Consider the following 20948-nt stretch of genomic DNA (forward strand, 5'->3'; position numbering starts at 1 on the left):
AAAATTGCCTGCAACATCCTGTCTCGCAGGACATTGCAAATTTAAACACATATTCAAGAGTCAGACTTTTTAACTTTTCTGTTATACATTGGAGATCTTATTTGTAATATTTTTTGGACAATCAGTCTTGATAGGTGAGTCAAGTGCTATTAGATTCATTTATGATATCTTAGTAAATTTTAAACATGATTTCTGTTTTGAATAAAACAACATTCTGCATGTGCTACCAAACATGTGGTGTTTATCAAAGCTTTAAACAAAAAATATCTTGTGTAATAACTCAGTATAGCAAGCCTTTTTAGCTTTTATTCTTTTGCAGGATATTCAATATTTACAAGTTAAAATTCTAATTCTAGTTCAAATGTAATTTTTACTAGTGGAAATGTCAAATGTTGATATCAACAATTACATTTCCACTAATAAAAATGTGAGTTCTTGATATAAAAAATGACATCATCACTTGCAGAAATCACGTTCTTGATATCAAAAATGGATTTTCACTAGTTGAATTTCACAATGATCTCTGATAATGTTGCAAGCCGATTTGACTTTTATTCATTCACAGGCAATCGGTTGTTGATATCAATAATGACATTTTCACTAGATAGACTGCTAATTCTTGATATCAAGAAAGACATTTTTACTAGTGGACATAACAATTGTTCATTTGCAGACAATCAGTTGTTGATATCAGTAATTATATTTCCACTAGTAAAAAAGTGAATTCTTGATATAAAAAATAGCCATCATCATTCACAGAAATCACATTCTTGAGATCAAAAATGGCATTTCAACTAGTAAAACCCCTAATTGTTTATATCTATAATTACATTTTCGTTAGTAACATTTAACTTGTCAATCACTCCTATTTAAAACTCCTATTGATATAAAAAGTAAAAACTAAAGTAAGTTACTTACTTGCTGAAATTCCAATTTCACATATCAACAATTCTTTTCTTAAAAGTATAATGTAATTTTTTATATCAAAAATGTAATTTCTACAAGGGAAAATGGAAATTTTCACTAGTGACTATTTTAATTTCTGATATCTGTAATTCAGTTTTCACTAGTGACTATTTTAATTTCTGATATCAGTGATTCAGTTTTCACTAGTGACTATTTTAATTTCTGATATCTGTAATTCAGTTTTCACTAGTGACTATTTTAATTTCTGATATCAGTGATTCAGTTTTCACTAGTGACTATTTTAATTTCTGATATCTGTAATTCAGTTTTCACTAGTGACTATTTTAATTTCTGATATCTGTAATTCAGTTTTCACTAGTGACTATTTTAATTTCTGATATCAGTGATTCAGTTTTCACTAGTGACTATTTTAATTTCTGATATCTGTAATTCAGTTTTCACTAGTGACTATTTTAATTTCTGATATCAGTGATTCAGTTTTCACTAGTGACTATTTTAATTTCTGATATCTGTAATTCAGTTTTCACTAGTGACTATTTTAATTTCTGATATCTGTAATTCAGTTTTCACTAGTGACTATTTTAATTTCTGATATCTGTAATTCAGTTTTCACTAGTGACTATTTTAATTTCTGATATCTGTAATTCAGTTTTCACTAGTGACTATTTTAATTTCTGATATCTGTAATTCAGTTTTCACTAGTGACTATTTTAATTTCTGATATCTGTAATTCAGTTCCCTTACGAGGGAACTTGCGATGCGTCGATGACGCTTTGGGAACGCCTTTGCGTGATTACCTCTGAAGCACGTATGTCAACTAGTCAATGGAATGAATGAACGCCACGGGCGGGTGACGTCATGACCAGGAAAGGATATAAGCACATCCGGTGCGTTACTCGCGTTAGCTTTTTTGCCTCAGCAAAGGGCTCTGTGTCAAAACTCTCTGTCTTATTTATTGTTGTCTGTCTCTCTTTATATTGGATATTATGGCGAAACAACTATTTAAAGCCTGTGCTTCTCCTTGTCCTCGTTATATCACGGGTGGAGATACACATGAGCTTTGTGTAGTTTGTTTGGGAGTGGAGCATGCGATGGCAGCCTTCAAGGGGTCTGACTGTCAGCAATGTGAGCGTCTGCCGCTCCGCGTGCTCCGCTCCCATCTGTCCGCATTTGAGGATGATGGACAGGCTCGCGAACCTCAGGGTTCTGGACCCGCGGCTGCCGAGGCAGCGCGGAGAAAGCTCACTTGGGGTTCGCAAATGGATCTCTCGGCGGGGTTGGAGACGGTCTCTGCCTTATCTCCTCCTTTACCCGAGGGATCCATTGCTCTGTTGCCGGTGTCGGAAGCCCCTCTAGCTCTGAGGAGGTAGAGTTACTGAGCATTTATGAGAGTGACACAAACACTAACACAATAAGGGGAGAGGATTCGCCATCCCTCTCCCCAGCATATGAGGAACTTATTGAGGTGATAACTCGTGCTGTTGATAAATTAAATATTGACTAGCCTGCAGAAAAAAGAGATACTCGTCCTAAAAGCAAATTAGACGAGCGTTTTCTCACATCTAATGTTTCATCTCAATCACGGGCCCTTCCATTTTTTCCTGATCTACATAGTGAGCCATGTAGATTATGGAATAAACCATATTCGTCACGTCTTTTTAGTCCCCATGTTCACATGTATTCAAATATAAAGGGGCTGAAAGATTTGTTTATGGGTCGATGCCCCCAGCGGAACAGACGCTCGCGAGCTATCTGTCTCCTGGGTCAGCATCGTCCCTGAGGGATCCCGTGTTGCCGAATAAACCACTAAAAACCACATCCAATTTAGTGGGTAAGGCTTATACGGCAGCAGGTCAAGCTGGAGCCTGTCTGCACACGATGGCAGTGCTCCATGCCTATCAGGCAGATCTGCTGGGGGATATTGATAGGAGTGAGGGAGTTAGTTCCGACGAAATTCGAGAACTTCGTCGGGCTACAGATCTTTCTCTTAGAGCCACGAAGGAGACCACCCGTGCTATTGGGCGGTCTATGGCAGCCCTCGTAGCTACTGAGAGACATCTTTGGTTAAATCTTGCAGAGATTAAAGATAAAGAGCGGGCTTTTCTCTTAGATGCCCCTATGTCTCCCTCTGGTCTTTTCGGTGACTCGGTGAATACGGTTATTGAAAGATTTCAAGAAAATAAAAAACAATCTGAGGCTTTTAAAAAATTCCTTCCTCGCCGAGTCCATCCCCCTGGGGATGCTGGGCGTGAGCATCCCCAGCCAAGTTCCTCGCACCGTGTGCAACAGAAAATAAGTGTTGCGTCTCGTGCTCCCCCGAATAAATGTTGGGGACCGAGCCAACACTCTCAGCCGAAGTCGGCTAAGTCTAAGCCGGATCTGAGGACCGTACTTACGGCTAAGAAGGCTTCGGCTCAGAAAAGGTCCTGACGCTATGCACGTCAGACCATCGAGGACAGCCCCAACCGGGGTGGAGCGGTGTACACCTCAGAATACAGTGCCTGCTCCACTTCGGGGTCCTCATGGGACCAGTCTGCCAACCCCGCCACCCTTGGTGCTTCGGGGTGCAGTGGTATCCAGCGAAAGTTCGGCGCAATGTCGACTCGACGTTGGGTCGGACTTGAGCCCTCTGAGGGGGGTTCAAAAACAGTCAGTTCGGTTGTTTCCTGCCAATATGCTTCAGGTCGCCGAAGTGGCTGTTCCTTTAACACCAGAGGCCAGTCTCGAGAGTCTGGTACCCTTAGTAGATTTTCTGACAGAGTGGAAGAATCTGGCGAATATATCTCCTTGTGTCCTGCAGATAATAGAGAAAGGTTACAGAATCCAATTCGGTTCTCCTCCACCTCGTTACAACGGGGTGTTACTCACAGTAGTACATCCCGAGCAGGCTCTGGTAATGGAGCAAGAAGTAGAGTCTCTCTTAGCAAAGGGAGCTATAGAACAGGTGTACTCCCCCGACAGAGAATCAGGGTTTTACAGCCGATGCTTCATTGTTCCAAAAAAGGATGGGGGGTTGCGTCCAATTTTAGATCTCTGTTTGCTGAATCGTGCAGTCATGAAATTGAAATTCAAGATGCTCACACTCAAACAGATAGTGACTCAAATCAGATCCGAGGACTGGTTTGTCACGATAGATTTGAAGGACGCTTACTTCCATGTCTCCATCCTCCCTCAACACAGGAAGTTCCTGAGGTTTTCTTTCGGGGGCAAAAAATACCAATATCGGGTGCTTCCATTCGGTCTAGCTCTGTCACCCCGCACGTTCACGAAGTGCGTAGATGCAGCTCTGGCCCCGCTCAGGCTGCAGGGCATACGCATTCTGAACTACATCGACGACTGGCTGATTCTGGTGGAATCAGAGCTGTCAGTGGGTCGGCATCGAGATGTCGTTCTCGCTCATATGAAGAAATTGGGGTTGAGACTCAATGTCAAGAAGAGTGTGCTTTCTCCATTACAGAGAACCACTTTCCTTGGTGTGGTATGGGATTCAGTCACGATGCGGACCACACTATCACCCGTTCGTGTAGCTGCTATCTTCACAGCCACAAAAGAGTTGAAGCTAGGCCAGTCACGCACTGTGAAACAGTTCGAGAGACTGTTAGGCCTCATGGCAGCGGCGTCCAATGTGATCCCCTTTGGCCTGCTGTACATGAGACCTTTGCAGTGGTGGCTCAGGACCAGAGGGTTCTCCCCGAGGGGGAACCCACTTCGTATGATCAAGATCACGGCGGTGTATCCGCGCCTTGATTTTATGGAGGACACATTGGTTCCTGTCCCAGGGTCCGGTGTTGGGAGCTCTTTGCCATCGAGTTGCTATCTTGACAGACGCTTCTCTCACCGGCTGGGGAGCGGTAATGGAAGGCTGCTCAGCTCAGGGTCTGTGGAGGAACCATCATCTCTCTTGGCACATAAATTGCCTGGAGATGATGGCCGTCTTCAATGCGTTGAGACATTTCCTCCCAGACCTGAAGGGCCATCATGTGCTTGTCCGTACAGACAACACATCGGTGGTCTCTTATTTAAATCGACAGGGGGGGTCTGTGCTCGCGTCCACTCTGCAAACTGGCGCACCAGATCCTCTTGTGGTCCCTGGGTTAAATACTCTCCCTGAGGGCAGTGTATATCCCAGGGTACCAGAATATAGGAGCAGACACCCTGTCGAGGCAGGTGCTGAGGCCAGGGGAATGGAGACTCCACCCCGAGGCGGTGGAGCTCATTTGGGAATTTTACGGCCAAGCAGAAGTGGATTTGTTTGCGTCTCAGCTTACGACGCACTGTCCACTTTGGTTCTCCCTCACGCAACCAGCCCCCTTGGGGTTGGACGCTATGGTACAGACGTGGCCGAGGCTACGTCTGTACACATTTCCCCCTGTTGCTCTGCTCCCAGGAGTTCTGGAGAGAGTCCGCCAGGACGGAGTAAGTCTATTATTAGTAGCTCCACGCTGGCAGAGTCGAATTTGGTTTGCGGACCTAATTCATCTCCTCGACGGCCCTCCTTTCGAGGTACCTGTCAGGAGAGACCTTCTGTCTCAGGCAGGGGGCACGATATTTCACCCCCGACCGGAGATTTGGAACCTATGGGTTTGGCCTCTGAGGGGGCCCAACTTTTAGAGAGTGGTCTCTCGACTGAGGTCGTTGAGACCATTCTTAGCTCCAGAGCTCCAGCCACGAGGAAGTTATATACACTTAAGTGGAAAGTTTTCACGTCTTGGTGTCACCAGTATCAGCGAGATCCAGTTAACTGTTCAGTCAACACAATACTTGAGTTTCTCCAGTATCGTTTTACATCAGGTTCATGTCCTTCTACCTTAAAGGTTTACGTGGCGGCCATTGCGGCTTTCCACGCCCCTGTGGGTAGTACATCTTTGGGTCGAGACCCCCTGATTATTCGTTTCCTTCATGGAACCTTGAGGCTGAGGCCTGCGGTTCGAACTAGGGTGCCGGCATGGGATTTGGCGATAGTTTTTGAAGGCTTGTCTGGGGCTCCCTTCGAGCCCCTAGAGTTAGTTTCAGAAAAATTTCTGACGTTCAAGACTATCTTTCTGTTAGCCATTTCGTCCCTAAAAAGAGTCGGAGACCTTCAGGCTCTTTCGGTGTCTCCCACCTGTTTGGAATTTGCACCGGGTATGGTTAAGGCGTTCTTATACCCTACTTACGTCCCTAAGGTGCCAACCAATATTCCAAGGCCTATTGTACTGCAGGCATTCTGTCCTCCTCCGTTTACATCCTCGGACCAAGAAAAACTGAATCTCTTGTGTCCAGTGCGAGCACTGGACACTTATGTCCACAGGGCTGCCCCGTGGAGAAGATCTGATCAGTTGTTTGTCTGTTTTGGTTCACCTAAGAAAGGTCTTCCTGCTTCTAAACAGACAATCAGTAAGTGGATAGTTGAGGCTATTTCTCTTGCATATGAGTCCTCTGGCCAGCCGTGCCCTTTGGTGGTCAGAGCTCACTCTACTCGAAGTATGGCGGCCTCTAAAGCCCTCTTATCAGGAGTTTCCCTCCAGGAGGTTTGTGATGCGGCAGGTTGGTCCTCGCCACTAACTTTTGTGAGGTTTTAGAGCCTGGACCTGGAAGCTGCCCCAGGATCCCGGGTGCTTTTTACTTAATTTGCCGACAGTTTTTTTATCATCTGGCATTTTGTAATTATGGCGGATTGGGTATTATCGTTCCCAAAGCGTCATCAACGCATCACGAGTTCCCTCGTAAGGGAACGTCTCAGGTTACGACTGTAACCCTAGTTCCCTGAGAAGGGAACGAGACGATGCGTCGCCCTGCCATACTTCCTGCATCCCTGCGATCGACTTTGCTTCGGCTCTAAAAGCTAACGCGAGTAACGCACCGGATGTGCTTATATCCTTTCCTGGTCATGACCTCACCTGCCCGTGGCGTTCATTCATTCCATTGACTAGTTGACATACGTGCTTCAGAGGTAATCACGCAAAGGCGTTCCCAAAGCGTCATCGACGCATCGTCTCGTTCCCTTCTCAGGGAACTAGGGTTACAGTTGTAACCTGAGACGTTTTCACTAGTGACTATTTTAATTTCTGATATCTGTAATTCAGTTTTCACTAGTGACTATTTTAATTTCTGATATTTGTAATTCAGTTTTCACTAGTGACTATTTTAATTTCTGATATCAGTAATTCAGTTTTCACTAGTGACTATTTTAATTTCTGATATCTGTAATTCAGTTTTCACTAGTGACTATTTTAATTTCTGATATCAGTGATTCAGTTTTCACTAGTGACTACTTTAATTTCTGTTTTCACTAGTGACTATTTTAATTTCTGATATCTGTAATTCAGTTTTCACTAGTGACTATTTTAATTTCTGATATCTGTAATTCAGTTTTCACTAGTGACTATGTTAATTTCTGATATCTGTAATTCAGTTTTCACTAGTGACTATTTTAATTTCTGATATCTGTAATTCAGTTTTCACTAGTGACTATGTTAATTTCTGATATCTGTAATTCAGTTTTCACTAGTGACTATTTTAATTTCTGATATCTGTAATTCAGTTTTCACTAGTGACTATTTTAATTTCTGATATCTGTAATTCAGTTTTCACTAGTGACTATTTTAATTTCTGATATCTGTAATTCAGTTTTCACTGGTTGTATTTCAATTGTTGATATCAAGAATGAACATTTGACTAGTAACAATATAATTACTGGAATCAGGAAAGAGAGCTCTACTAATAACAATTATTGCCTTGATATCTAAAATAGCCTTTGTAACTAGTGAAAATAGAATTACTGATATCTTAAATGTGATTTTAACTAGTAAAAATATTATTATCAATATCTAGAAATAACATTTTAACAGGTAAGAATAGCTATGGTAATGAGTTTATGAATATTAATGAGACCTCATTTTCCCATGAAGCCCATTTTGGCGCCAATAGTAGCAGGTATGTGGGAGATATTCCATGTGGAAAAACAGCAATTTTATTTTTACGGTTTTATGTTTAAGAAACGGAAATGATAATTAATTTCTTTTTTTCTTTTTTGTTTACTGTTAAAAATAAAAAATAAAAGCAATATTAGATTGGCATATTTGGGCGCAACTGCAGCGCCCCTTTCATCTGATTGGCCAGCCTGTGCCGTCTTCTGTACTGCCTTAATAATTTTAGCCAGAATAACAGTTGGTTCTGCTCTGCATATTTGGCTTAATTTTAATTAAATAGTGTCCTGAACTACCACTCACTGTAAACTACACATGCTATACGCAGAACAATCTTTTTGTTGGGCACAAAGCTGGTGCTGTTGCGAGGTGTTGTCTCTAATGGTTGACGCATAAGAGATTGCAAGCCACATCATATGGTGACTGGGAGTTTATTCTCACATAAATCTCTGGAAAAAATTAAGAGACCACTCCAAAATTTTCTTAAATCAACTTCACATGTATGGCAGCCATTCCATTCTATTGTCTGTTGAATTCCTGCTTGAATTTGTGTGCCAGGAGTGGAATAAAGTCACACAAGAGCAATGTGAAAGACTGGTTGAGAGCATGCCAAGACAAATGAAAGCTATTATTGAAAATCATTCCACTAAATATTGATTTCTGAACTCTTCCTAAATTAAAACATTAATATTGTGTTATTTAAAAAATAATATGAACTTTTTTGTTTTGCATTATTCAAGGTCTGAAAACACTGCTTCTTTTTGTTATTTTGACCAGTTGTCAATTTCGGCAAATAAATGCTCTAAATGACAATATTTTTATTTGGAATTTGGGTGAAATGTTGTTAGTACTTTATAGTATAAAAAACAAATGTTAATTGTATTCAAACACAAATAGTAAAATAAATAGTAAATCCAGATAAACTGATAATTTGGAGTGGTCTCTTAATTGTTCCCAGAGCTTTATATTTGTCTATACTGTATATTTGTAGACATTTGTGAGCTAATAATTGTTAACTGCAGACCTACTTATTTAGGTTACTTCATTAAATTAGACATTTGATCAATTAAAACCTCACAAATAGTGCACACATGTTTATAACACATGAAGAGGCAAACAGCTCAGACGCATAGGCTACTAATCAAAAGATAGAGTAGAGAAATTGTGCATTGTGTGATTATAGTCTTTTGTGTTGTAAGCTGTGTTGTCAGTGTTGGTGCTTCGTAAGATTATAATATTTCGTTTGAGGCCATGTATGATCATGCAGAGTCTGTTTAATATCAAGTTTGACATATGTCACAATCTAATGTAGGTCTACACTATCTTAACCCAGGCTTCTGGATTTGACCAAATACATTCTCAGAGATTAGGGAAGCAGTCATTGTTTCAGCAGATGTCTTCTAGTTATATTTTCTTTGGCACTCTCTTTCTGTGGTTAAATCCCTTGTATGAATTGCAATACTCTGGTATAATATGTAAACAACCAAACAAAGGTAGAATGAGACTGTCTTCCTGTGTTTTTCAAATGGGAATTTGAATTCTTTCATATAGCAGTGTCAAGAGAGAAAATAAGAAGAACAATAAAACAATGGTAATGAGAAGTGAAACAAATACTTCCCTCATCCATTTCTATGCAGTGTAGTGTGCAGATGCAGCGCTATTTCAGTCACCCTCTTTTAAAACAAATAAACAGTTACATAAGCATTACTAATACCATGCAAAAATGAGTTTAAAGCTTGTCAAAGTTAGCCAAATAAATGTACACACACTGTAAATAGCTCATATGCATGTGAACGAAAGAGTTGTATCTAAATGCCTTATCAGTACCAATATTGAATATTTGATTATATTAGATATTAGTACACATTATACATTAGTCTTCATGAATGAAGTTAGTAAATATAAAGTTTATCATTGCATATTGTGATGGAAACATGGACTGTAGAGGCAGACAGGTGGATTTGGATACTTTGAAATAATTGATTAAAATTCTCATTTAATCAGTTATTTCAAACATGATCCAAATGTTCAGCTCTCACATGATTCTGGTCAGGAATGTGTGTAGTGGGCTGCAATAGAACCCTCAACAAGTGATGGACTGCATAATGACGTTTTTGAACCACAGCTTGGCTTGGTTCCTAGAGCTCCTCTGTGAATCTGAAATTCAGTTGCTGCTTTGGAAGGGCTTGGTACAGGAACACTCCTTGTTGAACCTGTGGGATGATAAGACACAAAGGCTTTCATGCTGACTTTGGAGCAGAGCTGGAAAAAGTTGGTTTATTAAAGGGGTGGAGGGACTGCAGACGCCATGGAAGCAGCTGTGTCAGTGGCTTCCTGTGTGTAGCGTCCAGACCCGCTACAGAGGAAAAGCCTGACATGTGACCTTTAGAAACCTCATCTTAGACAAAGGGCCCGTTCAAGCCCTCATTCCATTTACATGCACATTAACATTCAAACTGCCATCTTTTGAACTCCATGATCTACATCGTCCTTGGCGCGAGAACAGCAGAGGAAACAATCACATATAGCTAAAGCTGCATATTTAATATGAATATTCAGTTCAAATATTTGTCCATTTGTCTATTTTTAGATAGCTAGATTAAGCATTGCTTTTCCAGAAATAAATTGAAGCTATAGGTTTTAGGTTGGAATCCATATATTATCTTTACCCACTGGAGACAATTCATCAGTTTATAAACCTCCCCAAATGATCAAGAGAGAGAATGAGCCCTATTTCCTTGATCTCACTTAGAAGTTATAAATAGTGTCTGCCAAAACTGAATTAAACCAAAATGTAGAGAGAGGAACTGGATCTTTCTATTGTTCTGTAATTTGATACTTCCTTCTGTGACCTTTGTGGAAGATTACAGCAAATAAGTGCACCAACATGAATATTTGTGTTTCTGTCACCTTTATCTTACCTCTAGGTGTCCTCAGCATTGAGAATGGACGATATCCAGGTAGTTGAGTCGAAACCTCTGCTTGTTGACAGGGATTTGCAAGTATGTGTATCACTGTTGTTTTTCTAGACTTGTACTGAATGCACATTCATTCTTATATTGAAATAACCTGCACTGTTGTATCGTTTTTTCCTAGGGGCTAAGGGAAGCTGTTCAGCAGCTGGTGATTAAGGCAAGCATTTCATATTTTGCATTGTATTTGTACACTTTGCTACTTTAGAAACTTTAACAGTGATGCATTATACACTGCTTTAATACTTACATTTTCCCTAATCCAACATTGTCACCATCAGCATTAGGTGAAAAGTTGAATAGTTGCTAATAAACTATGTATGATTACATGCAAGAAGACTTAAAAGTACCAAATTGTACTGTGAAAAATATATTTAATACTCTGATTTCATTGTGGAGTGTAATTATACAAATACTTTGACAAATCATTAGTGGTTAGAATCACTTCATTTAAATGTATTTAAATATTCTTTGAAATTGTATATTTAGTATCTGTACACATACTGCGAACTTATTTTGTTGTTGTTATTATTTTGTTATAATCATGTTGTCATCTTAAGGGAACATTCCGGGATCAATACAAGTTAATCTCAGTTTACAGCATTTGTGGCATAACGAGGATTACCACAAAAATACATTTCGACTTGTCCCTCGTTTTATTTAAAAATCGTTATTACATTGAGGCACTTACAATGAAAGTGAATGTGGGCAATTTTTGGAGGGTTTAAAGACAGAAATGTGAATCTTATAATTTTATAAACGCACTTATATTAATTCTTCTGTTAAAACTAATTTATTATTTGAGCTGTAAAGTTGTTTAAATGTTGTTTTTATTTTTACATTTGTTTAAAAAGTAGATTTTTATAGTCATTTTATGGTTTAAGGGTTTGTTAACATTACATCGTCATGGTAACGAAGTTGTAAAATTGGCTATAACTTTACACAGAAAAGGTTATTATGAGATTTATCACAGTAAAATCTAATTATTGTTTACATCTTGAGCTATACATTTGAAAAAGTGAATATTTTAACATTCAAAAATTGACTTCCATTGTAAGTGCCTCATTGTAACCCAGATTTCTGCTTCTTTTAAAGAAATGGAAGGGCAAGTCGAAATAAATTTTTGTGGTAATCAATAATATACCACAAATGCTGTCAATTGAGCTTAACTTGTATTGAACTTAGAATTATTTCTTTAAAAATCACAGTTTTCATTCCTTTACTGATTATCATCAACGCTGATCGTAACACCATGGCGTTAATGACTGGCCTCTCGTGCTGATCCTCACGTGGATTAAAGTCCTGAAGTTTGAGGGTCATGTATTTTATTAGAGAGTTCAGCCTGTAGACCAATGACGTGGGCAGCTGAGGGATGACCCGGCCATCTGTGCGAGGAGCTCACGTAGGGCTCGTCCCGTTTAAAGGAATTAGTGCCAATGGAGAGACAACATATGTTTGTTTTCAGTCAGTTTAAGGCCAAGCTTAAGATGTTTGTGTCCTTGTCAATGTTAAAGATGTTAGCTGACATTCTTAGCAGCTTGTGCTTTAACTTGAGGCAGCTGAAACTAGTTTCTGCAGCGTCAGCCTGATCTTTGTCCAATGCCCTGCCCTCCCAGACTTTTTTCACTGACTTGCAATCCAGTGGATGGTATATTTGTCAGTGCTAAATCACTAGTGTTATATTAACTCCAACCAAGTTAAATTGAAAGTTTAAGGTAAATCAGTTGGAGATGATTAATGATTTGTTGGTTTTAGTGATTTTGTAGTTTCCATTTAAGATATTGAAATATAGATATTTGCTGAGTATTAGTGTAGTCAAGATAAGGTCTTTCCACCATACATCTTGTATGAATTGGTTACTTGGTTACTTTTAGACTTTTTTCATCAGAAAAAATAAATGAATAAAGAAAAATGAAAACCCATATTGGACATGACCAGTTCTGACCTTTCTTGAAATATTTAATAGATTTAGTAAAGCTCTATTGTTATTGATGATTTACTTATGAATGACTGCAACACAATTATTGACTGGACACTACCTCTACCATAAGCACAAGATAGTTTGGCTCTACTTCCATGAACATTTCCGATGCCCTAGAGCAGGCAACTCAAAGCATCTGACAAACGCTGATCCAATTTACAGAGATCTTCAACTAAAATTAGCTTGTTTTGATCTTGGTGCAAAGCATGCCGGGAGCATGGGGCTTATGTCGTGTGATGACAACGGGTATAAAACACTGCGCACAGATGAATATTGACCAAGTGTGCATGCAGAAGCTTACTTACAATCGGATCATACCTACCGACTCTAAAGTGTCCTCTTATCACGAACACTAATTACAACCTGCAGCCATGGTTCTAGAGGATTCTGAAATGGAATTAGTGTTTGAGATTGAAGTCTCTGTGAGTACAGACTTTTAAGTTGTTTTGCATAATTTTTTATACATGTGCATTTTGTTGTATTAGTGGTTGAAAGTATTTGTGCATGAATTAGGTTTTAATGTTGACTCAATTTTGAGTAAGCTTGTAATGTTGTTAGATGCAGTGTTTTGGATATTATGAAATCAGACTGACTGGTAGCTTTGCTTACTGGTTGCAGATTTTTAACTTGATTTGCATTGAGTGTTGCGATTGGTCTTTGGGTCATTGACACATAACACATAATTTGGCTCATATATATATATATATATATATATACTGTATGTACATTAGCAACATCAATATTTTAGGTTGAAATTTAAATGAATGTAAAAGTGTATATCTAATGTCTAACCATTTTCTTTACAACTTTTTTCACTAGTACATTTTAATTAGTTCTGCTGGGTGACAGATGATTTTTTTAAAAGCACAAATATTAAAATTAGTCTCTTAATTAATATACTATAGTAACTGCATACATAACAAGGTAACATTTTACAAGGTTCCATTTGTTAACATTAGTTAATGTATTAGTAATCATGAATTAACCATGAACAATATATTTTTACAGCATTTATAAATCTTTGTTAATGTTAGTTAATAAAATACAAATGTTCATTGTTAGTTCATAGTGCATTCATTAATGTTAACATTTACAACTTTTTATTTAAAAAATGTATTAATATATGCTGAAATTAACATCAACGAAGATTAATAAATGCTTTAAATGTATTGTTCATTGTTAGTTTATGTTAACTAATGTTGTTAACTAATATTAACAAATTAAACCTTATTATCAAGTGTCACCCATAATAATTATAAATGATTGAGCAAAATGCTGTTTAAAATAGTTTTAAATGGAGTATAGCATGGCACACCCGATGCTGATGAGTGCTTTCTTGTGTGCATGCAGGAACATGATGTGGAGACTCCATATGGCAGAGTCCACTGTACCATGAAAGGAGTTCCTAAGGGTGACCGACCTGTCATCCTCACTTTCCATGATATCGGACTAAACCGTAAGCTTTTATACCCATCTCTACAGTAATAAAACTGTATTCAATTTCCCCCAAATCTTTGCTCTTACGTCTTAATTGAGAGTGTCTTCTAAAGGAGACGGTCTTTAATGAATGTATACTGTTTCTCCAATAGAGAAATCCTGCTTTGAAACCCTGTTCAACCATGAAGATATGCAGGAGATTATGCAGCACTTTGCTGTGTGCCACGTAGATGCACCAGGGCAGCAAGATGGAGCTAACACCTTCTCTACTGGGTGAGATGTACTGTGTATTAACATATATATGGGTATTTACAGGGTGAATGATTTTTAATCAAGAACCATATAACAACCGACTTGTCTTGTAGATATGAGTACCCTTCCATGGACCAACTGTCTGAGACTCTCCCATCAATCCTTAAACATTTTGGGTAAGGCGACTTTAATAAAAATTTTGAACAAAGTTTGGGCACCATTTATTATACTGTGTCATTGTTGTATATGTTACATGTTACCAACATTAACAATAAATAAAGTACTAATAAATAAAAAAGTAATAATATCAATATATAATGACAGTCAGCTCAAAATAGTTACAGAAAGTTCATTGATATTGCTCAGTACTTACTTATGCATATGAAGACTAAGTTACCCAAAGTTCTGTCTTTTTAACTGTTTTTCTTAAACCCTGTAGACTGAAGAGTGTAATCGGCATGGCTGTTGGAGCAGGCGCTTATATCCTTTCTAAGTTTGCTGTGAGTTTAATTTCCTTTTTGTGCATTATTAGGTGCTTTAAAGTTTTAATTAAACCAGGATAAAGGGCTAAAAGTGTTTCTATCCCCGTGGATTTTGGCATTCATTTCTGCTGGTTTTCCTGCTGAGGAATGTCCAGAGTAAAAAAAGTTATTTTTTTTTTGGTTCAAGACATTTCTGCTTTACTTAAATAATATGATTTACTAAATCAGCCATTTACAAATGCAGATTTCTGTTACAGTTGGATTACCCTGATTTAGTGGAGGGCCTTGTTCTAATAAACATCAACCCTTGTGCTGAGGGCTGGATGGACTGGGCGGCACACAAAGTGAGTGCTAAATGCTATTACTCATCATTCACATTAGTCTTTTTTAATAACATCTTTATTCAAATAATTCCTGTGTCTGGACTATTTTTCCACATAAATAACCACTGGTTATTTATACAGATCACTGGTTGGACTCATGCCATGCCTGACATGATCATCTCACACTTGTTTGGAAAGGTTGGTCATGGTTAATATGTGTAAATACATGTAATATTATTCTGAAGAGATCCTTTGAGTTCATACTAACAAAGCTTTAATAATTTCTACAGGAGGAAATTCAACAGAACCATGAGCTCATTGGCAGGTACCGTCACCACATTGTGAATGACATGGACCAGTTCAATCTGCAACTCTTTGTCAAGTCCTACAACAGGTAAGCAAAGCACCCCTACCGAAATCCTGACAAAAACAAGGTTCACTAATGTTATATGAGCATTTTACATTTAACCATCAATTTCGTCCACAGCCGACGAGACCTAGAAATCGAGAGGCCTGTACCTGGTGGAAATGCCAGTGTCAGAACTCTTAAGTAAGTGTGAAACTGGCAGAAGAAATGGTTGTAACACTTTACAATAATTTTTCATTTGTTAGCATTAGTTAATGCATTAGGTATCATGAATAAACAATGAAAAAAAATATTTGTTACAGCATTTATTAATCTTAGTTAAAAAAATTTAATTGTAATGTTAACAAATGGAACCATATTGTGAATTGTTATCAAAGTTTTCTCATTGTTTTTGGACATTTCAGTAGATTGTGGGATACATTTTCCTCCCTGCTCTGTAGTGATATCATGCCACTCTATTTCCAGGTGTCCTGCACTCCTGGTGGTTGGAGACAGTTCTCCTGCAGTTGATGCTGTGGTAGGTATACTTTGACTTTGACACTTCTTTCTCACCATTAACCTCTTGATATTCCCTCATGACTGCTTTGTGCATTTTCCATTTCTTTTTTGATTTTCAACTAGTAGCACCTAATTAATAAACAATAATAATAATAATTCTAGAACAAATAGTTTTCCTAAAAATGGATGTCCACATTTGTGGATGGCAGGACTAAGTTGTGAAATTTTAAGTAATTTCATGAAATTATATTTTTTTTTTTCATCAAATAGTTTATTATGTGTCCAGGAGTGGTGGTTATTCATGGTTTTGAGACACTATAGAGCGTTACAGCTGATTTTCTATAAAACTGAATAAACAATTCTGATTAAAAATAATGGTCAGCATCATCCAATCACTGCCAACCATGTTAAAATAACATTTTGCATTATACAATTCTGAATCTATGTACTGATTATCATTGTCCTGTATCTGTCAAACATGTTGAGTGGTCCAAACATCATGTGCAGTCTGAAACTGAAATTCTGACCAGATTTTTAGAAGTGAAGGCACTTAGCTGCATAGGAAAGTTATAGGATGCTCCTTTGCTCCCTAATTAAGTGAATGACTTAACCTCCAGTGTGCTGTCTGTCTGCACTGGACTCAGAACAGTTTGAAATGCATCTTATTTCCATATACAGCCTCTGAAAGCAACTTTTTCCATTGATTCTCAATGTGATAATGCAAAGTCAATGTAGGATTTTTTTTAATGGAAAGTTAGTCCTATTGTCCAAATACATGGACATTGTGTTGAACAGCATGGCTTATCGGATGAAACTAGAGATAGAGTGTTTTGTCACATGACTTGGTGCACTGAAAGTTTAAACCTTTAATGACAGCCTAGAATCTCCTGAACTGAGATAAATTGGTTTAAAAAAAATCTAATTAAGCATAGCCTATAGCGAAGCCATAACGTAATGTCTATGCATGTGAACACTGTACCTAAATAGAGCACAAAAGCAAACAAAAATCTTCTTAAAATCAAACATTGAAATGTATTGATATGACCATGAATTGCATAGGCCTAACAATAAACAAAAATGTAAAATGTTATAAATGCATCAACAACAGTAGAAGTGTGATGTACCAGTCATTAGAATTATATTTGATGTATATAGACTGTGACGTCAACAACAAAAGATATGGAAAACATTTTCTCCTCCTTTTAAAAGATAAGGATAAGACTATTTGTATTTTCTATCCTAACTATGCACTATTATTTGGTTAGTTAGATTTTATTTTTTGCATTTAGCATTGTTTCGCAATTTTGCATTTTTAGCAGGGACCCACCAATTTAAAACTATTGTCATTATTACAGCACAATTCATATCTTTAACATTAATGTTTTATAATTTAACATGATTTTTGTTTGTTTTTCTGCACAGGTTGAGTGCAACACTAAACTAGACCCAACTAAAACCACACTGCTTAAGGTGAGTAGCCTCTAATGAAGCAGCCAGGTATTTATAGCCTACATGGAAAAGTCGGGCACTGATGAGATTCAGATAGCTCAACATTATCTAGTGACTAATTTACCCAGATAGTGCAGAATCTGTCAACACTGGCCAGCTCCGGGCTGAATCCTTCCTCACCTGACCTAGTTTTCCATAGTCTGCCCTCCGGTGGACAGAAAATCAGGTTTATGGTGTTTGAAATTGTCTATTTATCACTGATAATTGTTTAGACCAGAGCAGTTAATGGAGCGCTCTATGTCTTAGACACCCGTGTGAATGGTAAAAGCAAAAATGAGAACCAAGCAGTGACGTGTGTGTTTTTATACTGAATAAATAAGTCCCTATGCCTCTCTCTGTTTTACAGATGGCTGACTGTGGGGGCTTGCCACAGGTCGACCAGGTGTGTGTTGAGAGTGTTTATGACTACTAGATTCATTTCCATCTTTGCTCAACACTCAATAAAAAAAATATTTTAGCCTATTTTCAAGATGTATCCATTTCAATGTAATAACAAATTTCCATCATATTGAACTGAATAGCCTTGAAGAAAATGTAATAAATAAAACTAGCATTTTTTAAGATTTGTACATTTTATTTAGTTAAAGATTAGGCAATTCAATTAGATGGAAATGTGTTTTTTAATTGAAATGGATACATCTTGAAAATAGGCAAAAATATTGTTTTGAGTGAAGGCACAGGAGAATAGTTAGAGATGAAGCGCACCCTAATCACATTAAAGTGATGGCACATAGTCCTCAGCTCTAATAGCCAGCTCACCACCTGCTACTACCGGCTGTTAGAATCCACCATGTTTCACAACATGTACTTAGAGAAATCTATTTTCCACCATGACCTAATTAGCTGATGACACCTAAAAGTTGTTCATGTTGTCAAAAAAAAAAGAAAGAAAATGACTTCAGCTCTTTTTGTTTCCTTAGCCTGGAAAGCTTACAGAGGCTTTCAAGTACTTCATTCAGGGTATGGGTTACAGTAAGTATTAAAATATACATTTTCCAACAGTATATGCTGAACATAGCCTTTCTTTTACTTTACATCTAGGTCTGAATAAAGAATGCCAAAAACTCACAAAAAAATTTTATCGGTCAAAAGTAAACATTAATGCAATGGTCAAATCTTCCACAGGTCCTGAAAAATAACTGTAAAATAAGAGAATAACAATGACAATATGTGTTCTGAAATAGTGTTGCGTGCCCTCGCAATATGTTTTGTGCACGCAAAACTATTGTGAGAAAACGCAAACCTATTGTGAGGGAACTCAAAACTATTGCGAGGGAACACAAAACTATTGCAAGAGAACACAAAACTATTGCGCGAGAACGCAAAACTTTTGCGAGAGAACGCAAAACTATTGTGCGAGAACACAAAACATTTGTGAGAGAACACAAAACTATTGTGCGAGAACATGAAACTATTGCGCCGAGAACGCAAAACTATTGCGAGGGAACGGGAAACTTTTGCGAGAGAACGCAAAACTATTGTGCGAGAACACAAAACTATTGCGAGAGAACACAAAACTATTGCGAGAGAACACAAAACTATTTTGAGGGAACGGGAAACTTTTGCGAGAGAATGCAAAACTATTGTGTGAGAACACAAAACTATTGTGTGAGAACACAAAACTATTGCGAGAGAACACAAAACTATTGTGCGAGAACACAGAACTATTGTGAGGGAACGGGAAACTTTTGCGAGAGAACGCAAAACTATTGTGCGAGAACACAAAACTATTGTGCGAGAACACAAAACTATTGCGCGAGAACGCAAAACTATTGTGAGGGAACGGGAAACTTTTGCGAGAGAACGCAAAACTATTGTGCGAGAACACAAAACTATTGCGAGGGAACGTGAAACTATTGCGAGAGAACACAAAACTATTGCGCGAGAACACAAAACTATTGCGAGGGAACGTGAAACTATTGCGAGAGAACACAAAACTATTGCGAGAGAACACAAAACTATTGCGCGAGAACGCAAAACTATTGTGAGGGAACACAAAACTATTGTGCAAGAGAACACAAAACTATGGCGAGAGAACACAAAACTATTGCGAGGGAACGGGAAACTATTGTGAGGGAACCGGAAACTTTTGTGAGAGAACACAAAACTATTGTGCGAGAACACAAAACTATTGTGAGGGAACATGAAACTATTGCGAGAGAACACAAAACTATTGCTGCGAGAACACAAAACTATTGTGCGAGAACACAAAACTATTGCGCGAGAACGCAAAACTATTGTGAGGGAACGGGAAACTTTTGCGAGAGAACGCAAAACTATTGTGCGAGAACACAAAACTATTGCGAGGGAACATGAAACTATTGTGAGAGAACACAAAACTATTGTGCGAGAACACAAAACTATTGCGAGGGAACATGAAACTATTGCGAGAGAACACAAAACTATTGCGCGAGAACGCAAAACTATTGTGAGGGAACACAAAACTATTGTGCGAGAGAACACAAAACTATGGCGAGAGAACACAAAACTATTGCGAGGGAACGGGAAACTATTGTGAGGGAACCGGAAACTTTTGTGAGAGAACACAAAACTATTGTGCGAGAACACAAAACTATTGCGAGAGAACACAAAACTATTGCGCGAGAACGCAAAACTATTGCGAGGGAACGTGAAACTATTGCGAGAGAACACAAAACTATTGCGCGAGAATGCAAAACTATTGTGAGGGAACACAAAACTATTGTGCGAGAGAACACAAAACTATGGCGAGAGAACACAAAACTATTGCGAGGGAACGGGAAACTATTGTGAGGGAACGGGAAACTATTGCGAGAGAACACAAAACTATTGTGCGAGAACACAAAACTATTGCGCGAGAACACAAAACTATTGTGAGGGAACACAAAACTATTGCGAGAGAACACAAAACTATTGCGAGAGAACGCAAAACTATTGCGCGAGAACGCGAAACTATTGCGCGGGAACGGGAAACTTTTGCGAGAGAACGCAAAACTATTGTGCGAGAGAACGCAAAACTATTGCGCGAGAACACAAAACTATTGCGAGAACACAAAACTATTGCGCGAGAACGCAAAACTATTGTGAGGGAACGGGAAACTTTTGCGAGAGAACGCAAAACTATTGTGCGAGAACACAAAACTATTGCGCGAGAACACAAAACTATTGTGAGAGAACACAAAACTATTGCGAGAGAACACAAAACTATTGTGCGAGAACACAAAACTATTGCGCGAGAACACAAAACTATTGTGAGGGAACACAAAACTATTGCGCGAGAACACAAAACTATTGTGAGGGAACACAAAACTAT

General features: G+C 38.3%; 1 protein-coding gene across 2 annotated transcripts in view; it reads left to right on the forward strand.

Moving 5' to 3' along the window:
• LOC127651032 (protein NDRG1-like) overlaps positions 1-20948 on the forward strand; it is a 23179-nt gene continuing 2231 nt past the window's right edge. Inside the window, exons 1-15 of one of the 2 annotated variants that reach the window (XM_052136734.1) lie at positions 1-134; positions 10763-10837; positions 10932-10967; positions 14139-14244; positions 14378-14498; positions 14591-14653; positions 14917-14977; positions 15217-15303; positions 15424-15480; positions 15573-15676; positions 15770-15832; positions 16115-16166; positions 17570-17617; positions 18003-18038; positions 18577-18628. In XM_052136734.1, coding sequence (XP_051992694.1) covers positions 10781-10837; positions 10932-10967; positions 14139-14244; positions 14378-14498; positions 14591-14653; positions 14917-14977; positions 15217-15303; positions 15424-15480; positions 15573-15676; positions 15770-15832; positions 16115-16166; positions 17570-17617; positions 18003-18038; positions 18577-18628 — 943 coding nt within the window. In that variant the 5' untranslated portion in view covers positions 1-134; positions 10763-10780. Of the gene's footprint in view, positions 135-10762; positions 10838-10931; positions 10968-13046; positions 13211-14138; positions 14245-14377; positions 14499-14590; positions 14654-14916; positions 14978-15216; positions 15304-15423; positions 15481-15572; positions 15677-15769; positions 15833-16114; positions 16167-17569; positions 17618-18002; positions 18039-18576; positions 18629-20948 lie in introns of those variants that run through there. The other variant, XM_052136735.1, reaches the window with a different exon arrangement.

Source organism: Xyrauchen texanus, chromosome 10, assembly GCF_025860055.1.
Source record: "Xyrauchen texanus isolate HMW12.3.18 chromosome 10, RBS_HiC_50CHRs, whole genome shotgun sequence".
Classification (NCBI taxonomy): domain Eukaryota; kingdom Metazoa; phylum Chordata; class Actinopteri; order Cypriniformes; family Catostomidae; genus Xyrauchen; species Xyrauchen texanus.